Source organism: Panthera leo, chromosome C1 (assembly GCF_018350215.1).
Source record: "Panthera leo isolate Ple1 chromosome C1, P.leo_Ple1_pat1.1, whole genome shotgun sequence".
Lineage (NCBI taxonomy): Eukaryota > Metazoa > Chordata > Mammalia > Carnivora > Felidae > Panthera > Panthera leo.
In genome coordinates, this window is record NC_056686.1 from 58,447,395 (window position 1) to 58,469,120 (window position 21,726).

Below are 21,726 nucleotides of genomic sequence, written 5' to 3' on the forward strand. Positions count from 1 at the left end.
TAACTTTCCCTGATATTCTTTCCAACTCCCCCATTCTAATCACAAGAAAAAAACCAGACTAATTTAGAATAGGGGAATATTCACCAGGACATCCAGCCAATACTCCTCAAGACTGTCAAGTTAGAATGAAAAGCTGTCAAACCACAGGTGACTGCAGAGATAGGACAACTAAGTGCATTGTGGTACCCTGGACTGAATCCTAAACAGAGTAATGGGAAATGGTGAAATTCACATGAAATCTGGATTGTAATTAATAGTAATAATTCAATATTGGTTTCTTAGTTTTGTCAAAAGTGTGTGGTAATGTGTTAATGATGGTGAAAACTGGGTGGGGGTATATTGGAACTGTACAATTTCTGCAGCTTTTCTGTAAATCTAGTTATAAAATTGGTGTCTATCTGATCTGCCTACCTACAAATAATGACTGAAATTAATACCATCTTACCACATCACTAGATTAAAAAACATCTAACCATTTTGGCTTTGGTTATGAGAGAGAATACTGAAATTTGCCATCAGACTTGAAAGTAAATTCCTATTTAGCAACTTCTGCGGTTCCCATGGGCAAGTTTTAAATGTCCTTAAGTTGTAACCTTCCTTTTTGTAAAATACAAGATACACAACCATGTCTAAAAGTGGCAGGAAGAATCATATAATGCCTGTACATTTATTACATACCCTAAAAACTGTCTTAACTGAAACCATCCACTCTATTTTCCAGAAATAATAAAATTTCGAGTTCAGGAATGCTAAAAGGTAATGTGAAAACATCTCAGGACTGTATCAAAAAACAGGGCTGAGTGGAGAAATTCCCTGCCTTCTTATCAATATCTATCTACAACAATGGCTGTGGATGCCAGAATACAAAAGATGAGATGTGAAACAAAGACTTTTTTACCTTTATAATTGCACCAAGAGATGGTTTTTCTTACATTTTAGAGCTTGCCCTGAAGGTAAACATTACCAGATACCATGCACATATTATTTAAATGAAAGGATTCTAAATGAGAACTTAAGAAAACTTACTAATTAAAAGTTACTGAGTGTTATAAAGTCACAGTTTTACAAAGAATTCAAGAAGCACACTATGGAGTGTTATTTTACCACATGAAATGAAGTGTGGGATGTTGTTGATAGGAAACATTCAATTTGGGTATTCTCAATTAAAAAAAGTCACAAGAATTTCGAGTATCCATGGCTATAACTGATCATAGCTTTGGAATGTTTTAAACCAAGAACTCCTAAATATAACGTGATGTTACAGAAAGATAAGTGAATATAAAGAATTTACAATGCATAATCAAATGTAACAAGACTGATCTGCTTAAAAATAAAGATTAACTCAGAGCTTAAAAATTCTAATTTATTTCTCACAAATGCCACTTGATGCTTGATTCACAGCTTTATTTACATTTGTCTACAGCATCATTTCTTCATGAAATGAACTAGTACAGCTTAGTTTAACCAAATGAAATCATAATCATCTGAATTGTCTGTAAACTATCAGCTAAATTTATAACCTTGCATTTGCTTAGTACAGCCAAAGTTTCAAATACAGAAAGCACAAGAATAAACCAATGGTAACATGTAGACTCTAGAAGATCATCTGGGCAAATTTAGAAGGTGGACTTTCAAGAAGTCTGAGGCACAATACAAGAGAGTAAAAGTTCTTGTGCAACCTACAGTAAACGCAGCAAAGAAAATTAAGACATAAAAAAACAAGGGGAAGTTCATTGTAAAAATATTATCAAAATACTTCTACATAAGATATTTTGCTTTCATCTTTAGATCAGCTGAAGAGAAAAATCACTCATTTTAAAGTAAAAAACAAATAATTTTGTTTGGTCTGTCTACTAGATAACCTTAAAACTTTAAAATTTTTAATTGCAGTAGACAATAATTTAAAATTAAGGAAAACAAAAACAAAATGTGGGTACTGATCCCCATGACAAAAAGTCCCCAAGCACAATTTGTCGATTTCCCTTAACATACTTACCTTGCATTGTCACTGAAGATACTGTTAAGAGAAGAAACCTTTTTGTTTTTAAACCAGAGGACAAAATGTAGCTCAAGTGACCAGATTTTGAGAAATAAAACGAACTCTGTATTTTAAGCCATAAGTAATTTCAAGTGAATAGGAACAATAAGTATTTCTGCATGTCATGCAGAAATAAGCATTCATTTGTTACTCAGAAGAAAATTTTATGCAGTGTTTGAACATCTCAAGGCAAATAAATGTTCATTTAAATTCACAATCTCTCTGCTGATCTTTCACCCAAAGAAATATACTTCAATTTGTTCCTCATTAACTACGACTTAACTTTATCGATACTACCATATGTGATAACCGGGTTTTTAAAAGATATCACATGAAGCTTCTTAAAATATTAAGATAAAAACATTTTGAAACGGATGTTTTTCTCATCAATATCAGTAAAGAGAGGAACCTGTTTGACATTTTTGCTCAAAATTATTGTCAGGAAAGGGAAAATGAATAACACCCCTTTCCTTCTGCAATTCACAAGATTTTTTTTCTTCATTAAATGTGGTGGTACAAAAAAGTAAAACTGGATAAAAGAGAGACAAAGATTCTAAGGCACCCTCAGCATAGGGAATTTCAAAATGAGAAAGTTTCCGGTTGGCTGTTTTCAACTAGTTTTACTTTTTGTGATAGGAATCCCTTTGACATAGATTCATAGGAACAGGTTGACTCCTTTTCCCAATTAACATAAACAGATTGTTTCCAACTACTTTACCACAGTCTTGCCTCCATGCCCAAAGTTCAGGCAAGCCTAGGTTATCCTGTCTTCAGTCAATAGACAGTTCATATTCCGAAATGAAAAAATTAGAGTTCAAATTAGGAAACAAAGTACTCTGTCACAGCTGAAATGGTTTTAAATGAAATAGTTGTAAATAATGAATGATAAATAGAGTATCTATTTTAGGACATTATGGCTTAAAATACTATTTACTTTTAATTTCACAAATAAACACAGCTGTATTGTTGTGAAAAGCAATGAAAGGCATGCACCTCTACTAGCAGTTTTAGCACTTCTGACCAAGTAAGACACCAACTCCTTAAAAAATATGCTTCATGCACTGTACTGTTTTTTTTTTTTAGATGTAAATTTTAATACATTATTTCTTTTTTGAACTTGAACGGGAACCAGAATGGGATGATCCAGAAGATGACCTGTGGTGCCTGTAAGACATAATGGAGAAAGCAGATAATCTAGTAAGCTAGAGCTGTTATCAGCATTCATTCATAAGACTGTGAGAATATAAAAAATAAAACCTCATTATGCTGACAGAAAGAATAATTAAAATATAAGATACAAACTTATACACATAAAATTAACTAGTGTTCAGACGTTGGATGTGAGCCCAGTAATAGCATAACTGTAATTTAAAATTCTCTATATTTTACAAGTATCTTCTCCTTTCAAGATATAGCCACCTCTCAATTATTTAAGATAATGAAGGAAAGCCTTGCAAAAATGTGTAAAATTACAGATAATATATAACAAAGGCATATAAACTTGGTAATGGAAGTGTGACTAAAATCAATCCTTGTGATACACTATATAGTGTGGTAAGTCTATATGTAAAACAAATACAGCAAGGCTTCTGTGTATGAGACTATATATTCATAAATAATTACGTTTTGGAAATCTAGGTCACACAAGATGATTGTACAATTAGTTATAGGGTTATATTCATGCAGCTAATATGAATAAGTCAATATATCAACCTGGGTAAAGTAGTGGTGTTCCGAGGGGTTGGCCCTGGGCTCAGGGTTGTTTAGTGTTTTCACCAATCACCTGGCTTATGGAATAGAGAACATGTTCATTAAGTTTAGATGACAACAAACTAGGGGGATTATATGTGGCTAAGATAAAAATTTGCAGAGTGGTAAGAAAGCAACAGAATGAGTTTCACTCAAGTACAGAATAATTGTCTTACAAAAGAACAAACGCACATAAACAACACTAGTTGTGTGTAACCTTAATATCTAAACTTCAAAATGTGGAGAATTAATAATTCTGTACAAGAAGGAATCATGAGGTAATCCTACCACTGAACCCAGCAATAATGAGACTACTTAATCCTTATTTTCACAAGTTGAAAGGATATGGAAAATTGGCAAAGATTACAAAAATAAATCGTTAAAAGTGCCTACATAATTAGATACTGAGAATGTAGAGAAAGTTAAAAACTGAGTAATTAGCCTGTTGCAAAAAAGGCGGACAGGTGACATCTGCACTCTACAAATTTTAAAGATGTCAATACCGATAAAGTGATCTAGTAAAGGTCTTTCTCTTAAAAAAAGGTAGAAAAGATTTGGACTGCCAAGATGAAAAATGTATTAGCTACAAGAACAACTTCCTTATTATCTTTATAAAGGGCATAAAACAATAATTTGCCGTGGAAACGCATTTATACATATTTGAGAATAGATTTCCAATGATCTGAAAAGGTTAATTTTTTTTACTAGAGGCCCCAGATTTCTATTTATATTTAATGGAAAATCAAAATCATAAATACGTTTAAAAGTTAACTTCTAAATTACTTCAACATACAGCCTCTGAATTATAATCTTAAAAGACAGAAATAACCGAGAGTTGGCTATAATAATCATATGCAAAAATAAAAATTTAAACAATAAAATGATCAGATAGTGGAAGAGTGGTTTGATCTACAACTTTTCTAAGCAACCTGATCAAAGCACACACGATAAACAAAGTAATCAATGTTTTGAAGTTCAAAGTTGAAAAGTGTAATTTAATATTGGAACAAAGGAGTTAATGAAAATCTAATCCTTGACTAGAAAGTTTAATCTATTAAACACACTTAAGAACACCCATTCTTATTTCTACAGAAACCCAAACCTTTCGGGTGACCGTGATCTTGTTCGTCTTTTTTTGCGATCACCAGGTGAAGAAGATCTAGAACGACTTCTCTTTCTGTTCCTCTCAGGAGAAGATGATGAACTTGAATAAGATCTTTTTCGTGGGGAAGAAGAGCCCCTGTGGGACCTGGAGCTGGATCTTCATTGATTGAGAAACAAATCAAACATTTCATTAAAAGAAGAAATGAGGCAGATTGTTCAGCTAACAGCTCCAAAAATAAACAAATAGGATTTATAACTGAAAATTTTGTAAGAAGGAATACTTACTGCATACTCAACAGAAGACTTCTGGTTCAATCACGAAAACAATTCTACTTAAGTACAATTACTTTAACATCATTTTTTTAACATTCTAAGTGTTTATCACTTACAACTAAAGCAGAATTTTTTTAACTTGAGGCTATCATTTTAAAGTATACATAAATAGCAAAACCAAAAGGTAATTGCATTTGCATGACTTTATGACTAGAAAACACATTCTCCCATTTGGGAAAAAAATATGTAGGTTATATACAAATTCCCGAGGAAAATAAACATTACAATTCCTTGTGGAATTAAGCAACTTATTAAGTTGCTCTAGAAAAGGCAAGGATAGGGGACAGAAATGAGAAAACAGTATTCAATTGCCAAATAATCAAAAAAATAAAATAAAATGAGTAACTTTAAAACTTTGATTTATATTAACAATATTTTTATGAAGAAATACTATTCATGAAGTATGAAGTGTTGACATTCACATGTTTCAGGTAGAAGTAAATGTGCAAATGTTTAAATGCAAATTTTTTTCTTCGTTTACATATTTTGGTTGAAGGAATTTAGCTCAAACTTCCCAAAAAATTCACCTTTGGGCTTAAAATAAAATCAGAAAGCCCAAAAGGAGAATTCTTTGGAAAGTTATAAGCAATGAAAAAAATGTTTGGGAAGAATATGAAGGCTGTTCTGTAAATCTTAATTCTAGTACTTCCCAAATGGAACTAGGACTTAAAGATCTTCACCTAAGAAGCACTCAAATAAACGTACTAACACAATGATAATACACAATAACAATAAACTCATTTGCTCTCCATTTTGTACTGGCTTAATACAAGTTTGCATATCATTCTTCCTTTAATGTTAAACTGCAGTTGTGCTCTAATGCTACAGATTTGGCTCTATTAAATAGCATTTTTACCAAAAGAACTACCATTATGATTCAGGGTAAATTTCCACAGAAGTGGAATTTTAGTCATTTTCTTATTCTTGTTAGATGCTTTAAATAATAAATCAAAACTTAAAAAAAAGGCAGCATATTTTTACTAAGTTTAAAAAAACACTTTTAAGGAAGTAGACTAGTGTCTCATTTGCTTCTTCACAAACTGCTTCCCTCTACCGGTCAAACTAAATGCAACCTGAAGTTAACAGTAACGATTACCTAAGACCACATCCTACCTAACCAACCATACTTCCTTATTTAGTCTGTAGAATTCAAGAGGAGTGCTTGTTCTAGACATAGTGTTTGTGTAAAATTTTATATTTATAATTTTTATAATAGTGTTAATATTACAAAAAAATAGAAATGGGTACAAGACATTCCAGAAACTTTATCTGATATAAATGACAAAATAGTTTCTGCAAATATTGAAACAACTGCCCTACAAAACAATCTGTTTTGAGGCAAGGTTAATTTTCTTCCTTTCAAAAACACAGTGAACTTTTTCTCTGCATATCTGTAATTTTATTTGAATTACTGCAAACATAACTTTATTAGAGATCTGGTGATAAGACTCTGCTCCATCTTCCTATTTCATCACATTTTAGCTAGTACAAAAATAACAAACCTTGCATAATGCAAAATAGCAGCCTTAATTCAATCATGGGAATGTCTTGGCACACTGCTGGCAATGGAAACATCTCATGGTGAGAAAATTAAGCCGAGGCAAGTGCATTAGTTTCTAATGCTAAAATAAAATTGACAAGTAGAAGCAAAATAAGAGGAAAAAAAGCAGCAACGCCTTCTGCAGCCTTAAATATTTTTTCTCTCTGCTTTACAGAGAGATGCTACCTCATTCACCTTGATTTCGACCCACGAGATCTCGAACGTTCTCTGGAACTGGAACGAGATCTTGACTGCGAACTGGAAGAGCTTCTTGAACGGGACCTGGAACAACATGGAAGGATTTTTTTTTCCAGGACCACTTAAATGAACTTTGTGATATGAACACTGAAAGAAAAATGTATATTAGAGTTCATTTTCATATAAAAAGACAACTATTTGAGATACACATTTTCAGAACAAAATATTTTAAGGTAATATTACTTAAATACTTATGCCAAAACTTAAGCTAACATTTAAAAAGAAAACCATCATTTCCCAAGTTTGACTAAATTGCTCTAAAAATCACTCAAAATTGTACAAATAAAAACACTAAGCATTATCTCACTTCATTAACATTGAATACTTTCTGTTCACAATTTTTAAAGCAACCTAGGACTTACACATCCAGGAATTTTGAATGCTGCTGTTTATAATTTAACTTCTCTGATACATCTCTATCAATTTCCCTTAGAAAATTCCTTGTTTCCTCAGTCTCTAGCTAGTATGATACTGTAAGTATGATGACATGTATATGTTTAACTGTTTTTCTATCTACTCAAAGGTTAAAGAATTAAAGAGAAAATACATTAACAATCCTGTCTTAGGTAATTATATTACCTTTAATTTACCCCTTAAAATAATACTTTGTAGAAAAAGATTACTATTGACATCTTAAAATTACTATCTTTATAATTACTTTTGTAAGCTTTCAGGCTTTATAGTGCTCAAATAAAAAATTATCTAATTTTTCTTTTCTAGAGAATGGGTATGCATGTGCACTCAAGCGGGGGATGGTGCAGGATAGGGGCGGGGGGCAGGGAGATGGGGGAGGGGGAGATAAGGGAGGAGGGAGGGAGGAGGAGGGAGGGAGGAGGAGGGAGGGAGGGAGGGAGGGAGGGGGGGGAGGGAGGGAGGGGGAGGGAGGGAGGGGGAGGGAGGGAGGGAGGGAGGGAGGGAGGAGGAGGGAGTGGGGGGGGGAGAGAGAGAGAATGAATGAATGAATGAGAATGAGAATATCTTAAGCAGGCTCTAAGTGTAGAGCCCAACGCAGGGCTCGATCCCACAACCCTGGGATTATGACCTGAGCCAAAATCAAGAGTCAGACATTCAGTGGACTAAGACACCCAGGTGTCCCCCAAATTATCTAACTGTTAAGTGCTTAATTAGCTAATATTTTGACCCTTAAAAACCATTAAAATCCACTGCCCATGATTTCACTGGATCATGAACAGGAATTGTTCATGGGAACATTGTTTACACAAGGATACTGCTTTTGCTCACTTGAATTTTCATTGTTGACTACACAACCAGGTAATATGAAAATTTTACATTACTAACAAAATAATATTCAAGTACAACACCAACTAAATCTTCTTTTTCCTGGATATCTCAAGATAATGAGCATTAAGCCAATATAACTAATATGGCTGAATCGGCTCCTTTATTCGGAATACCTCTATTAAATCATTAAAATATTGTATAGCAAGCAATGATTTAATTAGGGTCTAGAAAATTCCTACACTAGCCTTTAACATCATTAGTAAAAATATAAATCTTAAATTTACTTACAAATTTCTAAATGTAAACTACCTATTTAATCAAGTAGCACTATATATAATTTAAATGAATTTTTTAAAATCTATTTTAATAAAAAGCATGGTGATAAAAATGGACCAAGGGAAGGTTCATATTAAAACTCTGCATTTTTGAAAATATTGGACAATAACTTCATGGCACTAAGAAAAAATTATTTTATAAAAGTTGACTTGAATGAAATCTCAAATAAAAAGGAAAGCTTATTCAGTCAAGAAAAACAAAATTTATAAATAAAGAAGTTAGATACTGACATTTTGACTGGTGTTACCCTTGACCTGTACCCGTTTACCTGGACCTAGACCTTGAACTTGAGGGGGAGGATGAGCGTGATGAAGATCGTGAATGTGAAGATCGAGACTTTGAGCGACTTCGTCTGTTAGATTTCTTTTTATTACTATCTTCTTCTTCACTGGCATCAAGATTATACTTTGAGAGATCAGCATCATCTTCATCCTCATCCTAACAAAAATTCAGTCAATTATTTAGACATTTGGATATTAATGCTATCTACGAGGAATGATAAACAGTCCTGTGTATTGGACACCTCCATATGGATATGTGATGTCATCAACATCTCAGCAAATCCTCAATCCTAAAAATCTGCCTACTATATTCCTCATCTCAACTAAACAGACTGGTTATTTCAGACATTCCAAAGAAGTAATCCTAGAAATCACACTTATTTCCTCTTTTTCTGTCACAATGTATTACCAGGTAAGCAGTCAAGAATTTTCCATTTTAACCCCTTTACCATGTATTACAGTATAACCTTTAGGTGGTCTTCCTAACTCTAGAAATCCATTCTGCCTCCCCTACATCTCAACATATTGACAGTCACCCCCCTGAACCAGGTCAGATAAACATACCTCATTTGTTTCTTACAAGCTTTAAAAATTGTTCCACACTGATTTGTTTAGTTGCATTTGAGGGCCTCTTATGATCAGACCTCAAAGTGTGTACCCTCAATCTGGATCTATACATAAGGCCATAAAACTTTACACTTTGGACTCAGAGAATAAATACCACCTGATGGTGGTGCCCCTTACCATTCTCCCCTCTGCTCTAACCACACTGGCTTATGTATGATTTTTTTTAACATTGCTGGTTTGTTTCCTATTAAGTGACCTGTATTTACGTTCTCTGCCTGAAAGTGTTCTGACCACAGCTCTTGTAGCCAGCAACTAATATCATTCTATCATTCAAATCTCAGCTCAAATTTCACCTCCTTAAAAATCCCCCATCCACTGAAACCAAAGGAGCTCTTCTCATGATCCGTTACCACGTCTTTATAACATAACTGCTTTCTAAATTATCTTGTTCATTTATGTCTTTCCCCTCTAGAATTTAAGTTCCATTAAAAGAAGGGTGGCTCTTAATTATTACTCTATCTCCAGAGCTAGAATAGTGCTTGGCAGAGTGGATGCTCAAAACCCTTGTGAGAACTAATGAATACACAGAACATAATCTTCACTATGGGACAAAGATCGTCAAAAGGATTCATGTTATAACATAGCTCCAATAAGACTAAGAACAAATAAGACAAGGAAATCATTTACCTCATCTAATTTATATTTAGAAAGATCTTCATCCTCATCCTCTTCTTCTCCCTCAGATTCTTTATCTTCAACTTCCTTTAAAATAGATGCAGGACCAACTGCCTTCCCCCTGTATTTTTTCTTTTTACGTCCAAACTAGAGAAAAAAATTTCATGATATTGCTGTCAGCTGAAAATGTTTAAAATCACTATTTTTTCCTAAGAAATTACTTTTATATGTTTAGGTCAACATGTATTTTTTTAAGTTAATTTTAACAACAATTATATATTTAAGTCAATTATGACTTAAAAAATGGTAAGCTGCTTTAGAAGATTCAAAGTACACTTATAAAAAATAAGACACATTTAGTATTATTCCTTCTCAGTTAAAATATTTTTGAACAGGTTTTCTAATTTGTGTTCAACCTGCACACTAATGTATAGCTTACCTCATCATATTCACCATCAGATTCTTCTCTTTCTATATATTCAACATTTTCTCTTTCATTAAAACCACCACCATAACCTAAAAGGGGAGGGGCATAAACTATTATCCTAGGACAATTCATTAAAATAACGAAAATATATATATCCAACAACATCACCTCCAAGCAACAGAGAAAAAGAAAAATCTCATCAATGACATTTGCCTATCTAATAAATTACTAGTTTAAAAAAAAGCGTATTAAAAAACCTCACTACAAAAAACAGTGTCAAGTTAGATACCTTAGCTGAAAAAGCCCTATTGCTACACTTCTAGTTCTTCTCATTCTCAATTTCAAAATGTCCTGTATTACTTAGCTTATGCATGGAATACATGGGTGGAAAACATCTATTCGTATCTCTGCCATAACCAAGTTTCACAATGACTTTCTTCTGTAGTTCATCATAATTCTTCCGGGAAGAGTGTGCTAAGAACACAGACTCAAAATTTCACAGATTACCAGTTGCAGATAGTCTGAAATCTTTTGATGTATTGAAATTTTGCTGGGCTAAAATGTAGCTAGGGCTTGGAATATTCCTAATTATACAAATACAATGACATAATAAAGGGCATCCAAATTGGTTTTAATACAATTGTTTTTAATCTATTGTTAAAAGTCACTCAGGTTCTCTGAATTAACCAGTAAACTTTTATTTTTTTATTTTTAAAATTTTTTTTAATGTTTATTTATTTTTGAGACAGAGAAAGACAGAACATGAACGGGGGAGGGTCAGAGAGAGAGGGAGACACAGAATCTGAAACAGGCTCCAGGATCCGAGCAGTCAGCACAGAGCCCGACGCAGGGCTTGAACTCACAGACTGCGAGATCATGACCTGAGCCAAAGTTGGACGCTTAACCGACTGGCCACCCAGGCGCCCCAACCAGTAAACTTTTAAAGTGAAAATATTCTATTAAAAAATAATCAAGTTCAGCAAACCACTATTCTTTCATGTCACAACCAACATCTACAATTAGGATTGCGATTTTTCACATAAGCTTAAGAGAAGGTGAAGTTAATTTTAGAGAAAGTGAGGGAATTTTGAACTAAATCTCCCACTGAAAAAATAGAGAGGTATGTGGGCAAAAGCAACATAATCTAACTATTGCACATACTGCAGAGCAGTACCAGCACATAAAGTCAGTGTTTCTGGGATTTAAGGATTTCATGAACCAGCAAAATGCTAAATACATTTATAAACAAAAAAGTATTCTTAAAGAATTTAGGATGTATGACTTTAAATTTACTGATCACAGGCATTTAAAAAATGATCACTTACCCTATCATCTTTTTCTGACAGTCACAAATAGAAAGTACATTAACTGTCTGGACAAAATAATGTAATAAATTTAACTTAAAAAAAAAATCACATTAATCTTGTTTTCACTATACTTTGTACCAGCGAAAACTGCAATGTGTCGGTATTTATCTCTCAAATAATTGCAATATGACTCCTTGCCTCCTCCTCCTACCTTATTTCAGAGACCATATGGATTTTAATTGTAATATACAAGAATTTTCTTTTGTTTCTGTAAGGATGACATACGAATGAGAAATGTATTAAATACAGTTACAACTTTCTTTAGCAAAATCTTGGCTCCAGTTTTTCAGAAATCAAATATAAAAAACCAAAAACAAGTACAAATGGGTATACGCTGAACCTCAAGAAAACAGCTCACACATTTAACGCTAATTATAGATTACAAACTCTGTGAAAAGTTATTACATCAACATGTCCTGAGATTAAGATATGAATACTCTGATAAACAACAAATTTTAAGAGATAACTAAAGATCTAATAAGCATCAAAATACTTAAAAGTAGGAGAAAAACTTAAAAAAAAAATCCACAGGATCTAGATGGAAAATAATTCACATAGCGAAAAAAAAAAAAGCAAAGTGAACAAATACAATGCAACAGCATGATTGTCCTTAGGCCAGTAGTACAGAAAAATGCCTGAATAAACTAGACTGTTAATATGCGGAACATGTGAAAATATTAAAACAACCCTACTTAACACCAACAGACTTTTAAGAGTTCTCTGTTCACATTTAGTAATCTATACTTGAAAAATGATACAGCAAATAAATTATGGCAAGATTTTGACGTTAACTGTTACACATAATTTTGCATAGGTACGTAAGGACAATTATTTTAAAATAAATATCATAGCAAATATAAAGCTATTCTCATCTCATACGGGCTACAGAAAAAAAAAAAACCTAGTAATTTAACAAGGACGTTGCTAACGTATAACTATTCAAAAAATAGGAGAAGAGGTGCACTTGGGTGGCTCAGTTGGTTAAGTGTCCAATTCCTGATTTCGGCTCACGTCAGGATCTCACGGTTCAGTTCACGGGTTTGAGCCCTGCCTGGAGCTCCACGCTCACAGCATGGAGCCTGCTTAGGATTCTCTTTCCCTCTCTCTCTGCCCCTCCCCCATTTGTGCACATGATCTCTCTCAAAATAAACATTAAAAAAAAAGAATTGTACAAAATTATTTGTACAATATTTAATGTGATAATGCAAAGTCAGCAATCTTTCAGTAGTGCATCAAGTTTTCTTTTATTCACAAACTAACCCACGCCTAGGAAATGTTCTCCAGAACCCTGGACTTCCTTACTAAAAATAGTAGAGACACTAGAGAGCAATGCTATAGGTTATTTCACAACTTCAACTGCGACCAGCAAAGACAACTGGTTATAGCCAGGGAAGTGGGAATGGCTCAAGACAACAGAATCACAGAAGAAAAAAAAAAAAAAAAAAGAATGAGTAAAGAAAAAGTGAGAAGGCATCAAACTTCGAGGACTTTAGTTATTACACTACTGCTCTTACAATAGTGCAACTTTAAAGGAGAAATCACAAAATAGGTCAGAGAATATGAGTAGATAAAAGGCTTTTTGGAAATACAATTTAAAAAACTTAAAGATTCTGGACTTTATCCTAAAAACAAAAGTTTTATTTATTTTTATTTTAGAGAGTGAGCAAGCAAGCAGGGGAGAAGGGCAGAGGGAGAGACAGACAATCTTAAGCAGGGCCCACGCTCAGCATAGAGCGTGATGTGGGGCCAGATGCCAGGACCCTGGGATCATTACCTAAAACGAAATTAAGAGCTGAACACTCAACCGACTAAGCCTCCCAGGCACCCGAAAACTGTTTTAAACATATGGAGCTTTTAGTTTGGAAAACAAAATAAAATACCTCTGGCTGCAACTGGGCAGGAGGGGAATATGTACAGACAGAAACTAAGACAAGATATAGTGGTATCCTTATCTAGGGTAGTCATGGAAAAGAATTTTGAGGGGAGTAGAGGAGAGATAAGGAGTTACTAAGAAGGACATTTACGTTTCTGTCTTATGCAACAAGCATATGGTGCGTGGTACTAATCATGAGAAAGAGATCACTAGAAGAGGGCCAGGTCCTGGGGGAAACTCATGAGTTCGGTTTGGATATAATAAGTTTGACATTTACTTGGTGATGTTGAATAGACAGCTGGATATATGGGTCAAAGAAGTCTCAGCTGAAGACACACATTTGGGTATCATGGTGTGCTGAAGTTACTTAAAGTTAGGACTTAGAAAGAAAACTGAGGGACTGGGTCTTGAAGAACCCCAACATTCTGTGGTCAGGTAGAAGGGGATGGCTCTAAAAAAGACACAAAATAAACTATCAGAAAAAAGATGAAAAAAACATAAGATATATACCTTAAGAGGTGAATGAAAGAAAGGAGACTCTTATCAGAAGGCCTCAACCTGTCCAGTAAGTACAAAGGCTCAGAATGAGAAGAGTAGGGTGGGATTTGAGGATTACAAAAGGAAAAATATCTAGGACATTAGGTTATAATGTTCTCACATGTGACAGTATCAAAAAAATTAAAATTAAAAAAAGAACGAGGGGAAGAAAACAAGAATTTGCTAAAGTCTAGAAGGGCCAAGTCCAGATGATTCTTAAAGGGCTAGTGAGTCTTCCCTCTGCCCTTATTAATGTTCACTATTTGTTAGCACAGAGCTCTCTAATGCTATACTCTGTAAACTGTGATACTGTTAAACAGAAAATGACTTTGTGTATGGCAGAAAAACATTAAGGTAAAAAAACCTAAGGGCAGAACAGACAGAATCCTCAATCACTGTACTCTTATAAGAAGGTGACAGAACTGCTAATTCAAATTTTATTTCTTTTAAGATCACTTAGGGGCACCTGAGTAGCTCAGTGTTAAGCATCTGACTCTTGATTTGGCACAGGTTATGATCTCCTGGTTCATGAGATGGAGTACCAGATTGGGCTCTGTGCTGGCAGCACGGAGACTGCTTGGGATTCTTTCTCTTTCTCAAAATAAATAAACATTAAAAATATTAAAGTCACTTCGTTAGAATGTGATTGAATTTTACCTGTTCTTTCTTCTAACTTAGCATACTTTGGAGTATTACACATGTTACACTCTGATCTTCTGGCCCAATTCACGTTACTGCACCTTTGGAAGGGAAAAATACCAAATTAGTAGACTATAACACAAGAAAGAGAGTTAATTTCTAGATAGTTTAGAATTTTAAAATAAAAACTAGGATAAAACCACTACTATAAAGAAATATTTATTAAGGATAATGTAAACAAAGAAAATGTACTAGTGCACATTTTCTAAGAGAAAATATGGATTCCAACAAAAGACAACTATTTAAGCAGAAGCAAAAGCTAAACAGTATGAAGAGTGCCTTTGTCATTTTTTCAATAGGAGACAAATTATATATACACAGATTTTGATGTCTTAGAGGGAAAAATCACCTTTTAAATTAAAGGTTTTACTAATTTCTCAGTCTCCAAATTTACCTCAAAAGACAGCAAAGTTATACCTTCCAAATAACATCAAAAAAAAATATTTTTTTTGAGGAATCAGTTCAAGCACTAAATTTCACAGCATACCAAATCCAGTGACCTAATCTGTTGACAAAAAATTTTCCAGTACAATTTTAATCCATATAGGATCAGAAATTTATTTTATGACCCTCTTCTGATTCAGTCCTTTTTTATATATTTGATTCATCTGCACAACAGAAAAGATGGAAGTTGGAAAAAAAATATCTATACAGAACTTGAAAATCAAACATATTAAGAATGCCTGATTACAGATATTTATGACACACAACTTATGATTCTAAAATTACTCTGTAAACAGGTCAAATGAATTTTAAGTGTATTTCACATTAATGATAGAAGCTAAAAGTTTTCATATTTTTTAATAGAAAGAAGTAGGCTTTGGTGATTTTAAATAGCCCTTCATCCTTTTTTTGAAATGCAAGCTCACCTTAAGCATTCATTTACTGGTATACATAATCCATCATAGTATAAACTAATACTACCATTAAAAAAATAGAATTTTTAAAAGTTCTTTATACTTCTATACAGACTAAACTTCTATACTTCAGATACAGACTAAACAGTACACAGATCTTTGACTTAGAAGGTTTCCTCAAGTTTGTCAATGTGACAAAGAATCGGAAATATTAATAAGTAGTGGCTAGATATGTTATTATGGAAGAAAAAGTGGATAATTTAAAACACATACGTTTTGCACTGCCAGTCATTAGCACTAAAAAGGCCCCGGCTCTTTTCTGCAAGTGTCTTTCCTATTTCAGTACCCCCAGCTTTCATCATCTTAGCCTCAGTTGTTTTCTCTGAAAATAGGAAAATGATACATGATTAATCTGGGGAAATTTTAAAAATGATCTGTATACAGTCTTAAAAGAAGCTTCCTTAAATGCTTACCCCGACCACATCTATTACAGCTGGTTCTTCTAGCAAAGTTTACATTTCCACATCTGAAAATAAAGTAAAAAATATTTAGAAAGAGATTTAAAACTGAAGAATTTTTAAAATTCTCTATACACAACTTTTTAATGATTCCTTACTATACACCTACATCCAGAACTTCTCTAACACCATCTCAGTCATGTTATGTCAATGTTAACTACGAAAAAAAAAAATCATCACAACTTAGGTGGAAAAAATGAAAGATAAATATAAAATTTAAGTCAAAAGTCCAGGATAAGAAACTCCAATCTCTCACTATCTAGTTACGTGATCCTAGTAACGTGATCCTAGTAAGTCGCTTAAGATTTCTGTGTTTCAGTGTTCTATTAGCACATGTGATCGATCACAACAAAATCCCCTTGGCAAAGCTGAAGTGAGATATCCACTTTAGCAATTACTGAGGAGGCACCAGAGAGTTAGAAACAAAACCAAAACAACTTCAAAGTAAATCCTAGTATAGAAAATAAGGAAATACATACAAAAATGTGTTAAGTATGATAAGAAATACATAATCCTAAGGATGGACCAGTGGGGAGAATATAGCTTCATGGGTCTTGATAAAATGCTCTTTTTACAAGCAGAAGATAGAATGGTAAGGAAAGATGATAGGTTATATGGACTAAAAACATACGCAGGTTCAATAACTATAAGCAAATGGGAGTTGTGTAGGGGCATTTACCAAACCTCTGAAACCTAGTTGAAAAAAGTAACAACCACAACCAATAAACCCAACATATGGAGTAACACAGTGTCACTTTATGTTTATATTCAGCAAACTTAAGTAAACAAAAAACTTATCAAGTTCATTTACATGGTCTTGATAGTGCATCTGCATATTGGTAAAACCATGTTAAATGCTGAGTGATATACAAAGCTTAAATTTTAAAAAATTGATTACTTTTCTTTGAAAATACATATCTGAATATACACAATGTAGAAATATTGTATCCATATCTTTGTAATTGAGTTGAATGCACTTAGACACCTATTTCAAATATTTGTGTATGTTGTCATTAATGACACTATCAAAGGTAAATCATTGTACAAGTAATCAATCAGTAACATTAAAATCAGAAGTTGTGCTATACCTTTTGAATGGTTTCAATAGTATTTACCACTGAGCAATGGTATTCATAGCATATGAATTGGTCCCATTCAATACTGTCAGATACACCTGATCCTTCAGATCATCCTAATCTTTATGCAAACAGGCGATCAATTTGTTATGAAATAAACACAGTATTTCATTTAAACTACTTACAAGGTGCTCAGAAGTCAAATACCCAGGAAATGTGGACTTAATCTCCGTTACAGACATTAGATGATTTAATTCTCTTAAACTAAAACCAATAGCTACCAATTAAGAGTATCTGCTGTATTTCATTGCTCTACACACTATGCTATCCTATATTCATTGAAAGGGAGCTATTCTATACCATTTTTTTTTAACAGTTAAATAACCTACTTAAAGTTACATATCTGTAAGCAAGGGAACTGGAATTAAACCCACATTTGTTTGCTTAAAAGTTTCTCTGTGAATTTTTATCTTTGGCTAGCCTAAGGACAAGAAATCTGAGACTTTTATTTGAACGTGAGTTGTGCATTCAATTTTTGGACAACTACTTTCCATGCATTTCCAAACAGGTACATGTATCTGAGCACCCTCCAAAATAATCTAGCAATTTAATAGAGCACACAGACTTCAGCAGCAATGTCAAAAGGCTGAGCCACTAAACACGTGCTTCTCTGCTGCAGGCATCTCCAGGCAAGCAGAAACACAGGCCTCCTGCCTTTCGGCTCTAAGCAGGCGAAACGTTCGATTCTCGTGGGGAAATTAAAGATTACTAGAGAAAAAAGTCAGAATCTCCTAAATCCAAGAAGGGTAGCGTTTAGGGTCAAGTATAAACAGTACGGGAGAAAGCGGAAATTAAAAAGGAAGCAAACAAACAAACAAAAAAACACAACAAGGCGAATTATGAAAAAACAAAAAACGAGTTCGAGAAAGCAGCTTCCCGCGAACAAAAGTAAAGTTCTGCAGGAAAAAGTCACGTGGGGCAGATCCAATAGCAAGCTGGGCACGACTCTGTAGATTTCCTTATCGCTGAAACCTGGCCGAGGCGGGGGTGGGGTGTGGGGGCAAAAGGTAGGCCATCTCGCTCTCGAAAAAGAGGGGCTGTCTTGGAGAGTTAATGTCGAGGAAACTTGGGAGACATTCTCAAAACAAAGGCTCCCAAAATACCTCATCGAGAAGAGGCTGGAGCCTCCTTCCCGCCTGGGAGCCGGCGGTTCGCCTTCTCAACCCGGCCTGAGGTTCTGGAGACCATAAAAACGGAAAACGCCGAAACAACCCGAGAAAGCCTCCACCGTTAAACCCTGCCCCAATTCGGGACCCTTCATGAACTCACTTTTTGTCAGGGCAAATCCAGTCACCGTCACTGACTCGGAAATTCTTAGTCGACATCTTGGACGCCGCCACCACAGCCACCCGCAGCTACGTCTTCGCAGGAGGAAGCGGGCAGGGGACTTTCGGCACTCCGGGGCTGTCTCCAAGACGCCTGATTCTGACGCACCACTGCACCAGGCTTGATAATGAGGACACTCGGCCGGGATTGAGTTTCAACGTTATTGTCTAAAGTAAAATGCTTGTGCGACTGTTTCCTGGCCGAAGGAATTATAGTACAAATGTATTCTCTGGAGCTAAACTAACAGGCGCCGCAGGGACAGCCAAAGCGGGAGGCCTTCGTGGCACTGGAAGCCTCGGAGAGCCCCCTACAGGCGGGAGGACCCGAAAAGAAAATACTTCCGCTCAGATGGGCGGAGCTAGGGAGCCGAGGGGGAAGTGGCGGTAATCAGGTTTGAGTTTGGGATGGCGCGCTGCTTAGGCTAGGTTTAGGGGGTGAGGTATGGTGGACTAGTGAAGTATTTGTAGAAGTTATTTTATTTTTTTTTTTTTTAATTTTTTTTAACGTTTATTTATTTTTGAGACACAGGGAGACAGAGCATGAACGGGGGAGAGTCAGAGAGAGGGAGACACAGAATCTGAAACAGGCTCCAGGCTCTGAGCTGTCAGCACAGAGCCCAACGGGGGTCTCGAACTCACAGGCCGCGAAATCATGACCTGAGCCGAAGTCGGCCGCTTAACCGACTGAGCCATCCAGGTGCCCCTGTAGAAGTTATTTTAATAAAGGATTGGGAACTCTGTTCTTTAATTATGCACTTGGTACACGGGTGTCATTTAGAAACGTACTCTTTTTTGATACATACTTAGATGTAACAAATAGGCAATGTACACGTGGGAAACCAGTAATTTTAGAAGTAGGGTATTGCCAATACTGTTAAAAAATTACCTGTGCCTTTTACCCCTTGCGTTCCTCCAGCGGTAACATTCTCCTCTGTTTGAGGTTTAATCTTTTGCTTTTTGAAAATTTAGTTTATGTACGTTTAACTTACAAACTGTTGAGCTTTACAGGGATAGTTGGTTGTTAAGTAATTTGCAGCTTCCCCCCTCCCCCCTCAACAGTATACTTCCAAATTCGTTTTAGGGTGTCACATATATTTGCATGTAGCTGTAGTTCCCTAATTTCACTGCAATATACTGGTGATATTTCTATGTGTGACAGTTTATCCCTTTTATTTAGCAGGTTTGTCATTACAAACAACGTCGGTATGAACCTTCTTAGAATGCACGGATTCAGTTACCAGAATGTAAGGATTTTTCAGAGTACAATATATATCTAGAAAGACCATTTTTCAACTACTTTCTAGTTATGATATCTGTCTTAAAGTCTTTAATAATTATAACATCTTAGTCATCTAGGATTTGGCAGCTGGTGATTTTGTTTTTCCTTGAAAACTGGTTATATTTTCCCACTTCTTTGTATATTGTTATGTTACATAGACTCTGGGTCCTATTCAAAGCCTTTGGGGTAAGTTGATCATTTTGTTTTGTTTCAGGAGTCAGTCAGTCCAGTTTGATTCAGATACACAAGCTCAGTCTCACCTTCTGTGGGTGCTGGTCCCTGTCAGTTCAGTTTTCAAAGGCTTTGTTATTCTGCTTTGAGTCTGTCCTGTACATACAACCCTCAGCGATTACTTTAGAACTTGGGCAGTACAGTAGTCCCCTTATCTGCAGTTTTGCCTTGTTTCAGTTACCTGTGATCAACTGTGAGAAGCAGAAGATCCTCCTTATCCTCAGAAGGTCATTAGCTTAACACTGTGTTATAAATGCCTGTCGTTCACCTCACTTCATCTCGTCCTGTAAGCATTTTGCCATCTCACAACATCACAATACAAAAATATATTTTGAGAGTGAGGGAGAGACCACATTAACAACATTTATTACAGTATATTGTTGTAATTGTTCTATTTCACTATTAGGTCTTGTTGCCTAATTTATAAGTTAAGCTATAAATTATAGGAATGTATGTATAGGAAAAAACAGTATATATTGGGTTTTATCTGTAGTCTCAGGCATCCACTGGAGGTCTTGGTCATATTTCCTATGGATAAGGGGAGAGAGACTACTGTAGTTTAAATTGCAGTTCCGTTCACATGTCTTTTGCCATAGAGCTTGTGTCTTTGCTAAAGATGCTTAGTTCATGTGTGAGAACAGAATTTATGTGGGTTTCTGCATAGAATTAGGGGGATCCCCTTCTACATTCTCCCCTTGTGATATTCCACTCATGCTCTTTTTTGCAGTGTCCCCTTTTATTAATCCTTCTGCCAGAAATATGAGGTTTTTCTTGGGAGTTTTAGCTGCCTTCCATAGTTGCAATAGCTGACTAGGGCCCGCACTGGGGCAAAGAGGTGAGAGAAAAAAATGTGATTCCCTCTGTACTCTTCAGATCACAGACGCCTCCTTTCCCAGCTCCCTTCTTTAGAAACATAGGTGTTCTCTTGGTCCAAGCCTAGGCCTCAACTCTCAGGTCAAAGCCCAGAGGGAGAAAAGGAGGGGAAAAAAAGCCATGTATTCTCCCACAGAAGCTCCTTTTCTCCATTCATCTTGCTAGAAATATAGGATTTCTCTTAATTTTTAATGCCTGTGCTACCATTAGTTTTACTAGATGTCAGGCCTCACGTCAAAGCTGTGAGAGAAAATAGGAAAGACAAACAGGGCATTTCTCCAACTTTTGATTCTCACCAATCTGCCGTTTTTAATTTACTTTTCAGAGCCCTCAGGTAGTTGCTTTTTGTATTTTGTCCTGAGCTTTTAGTTGTAATCAGTAGGAAAGAGTAGTGTAATCATCTTGACTGGCAGTGCAAATCCAGGGAATGCAAATTACTACTACATATCCATCAGAATGATTAAAATGAAAAGTTCAGACA

At 35.1% G+C, this 21,726-nt stretch overlaps 1 protein-coding gene across 4 annotated transcripts; it reads right to left on the reverse strand.

Moving 5' to 3' along the window:
• Nucleotides 1-1,349: 1,349 nt before the first annotated feature.
• On the reverse strand, nucleotides 1,350-18,952 carry ZRANB2 (zinc finger RANBP2-type containing 2). 4 transcript variants are annotated; one of them, XM_042952163.1, is made up of 11 exons: nucleotides 18,807-18,946; nucleotides 16,357-16,409; nucleotides 16,157-16,265; nucleotides 14,985-15,067; nucleotides 10,563-10,639; nucleotides 10,136-10,270; nucleotides 8,869-9,038; nucleotides 6,960-7,046; nucleotides 4,890-5,048; nucleotides 3,752-3,825; nucleotides 1,350-3,202 (listed from the first exon to the last, which is right to left on the reverse strand). In XM_042952163.1, the coding sequence occupies exons 1-10, from the start codon at nucleotides 18,860-18,862 to the stop codon at nucleotides 3,792-3,794; spliced, it is 963 nt and encodes a 320-aa protein (XP_042808097.1). In that variant the 5' UTR covers nucleotides 18,863-18,946; the 3' UTR covers nucleotides 1,350-3,202; nucleotides 3,752-3,791. The 4 variants fall into 4 exon arrangements, with proteins under 4 accessions (XP_042808097.1, XP_042808096.1, XP_042808100.1 ...); XM_042952162.1 differs by lacking the exon at nucleotides 3,752-3,825 and having other exon boundaries at nucleotides 18,807-18,952; XM_042952166.1 differs by lacking the exon at nucleotides 1,350-3,202 and having other exon boundaries at nucleotides 3,209-3,821; nucleotides 18,807-18,949.
• Nucleotides 18,953-21,726: the final 2,774 nt, after the last annotated feature.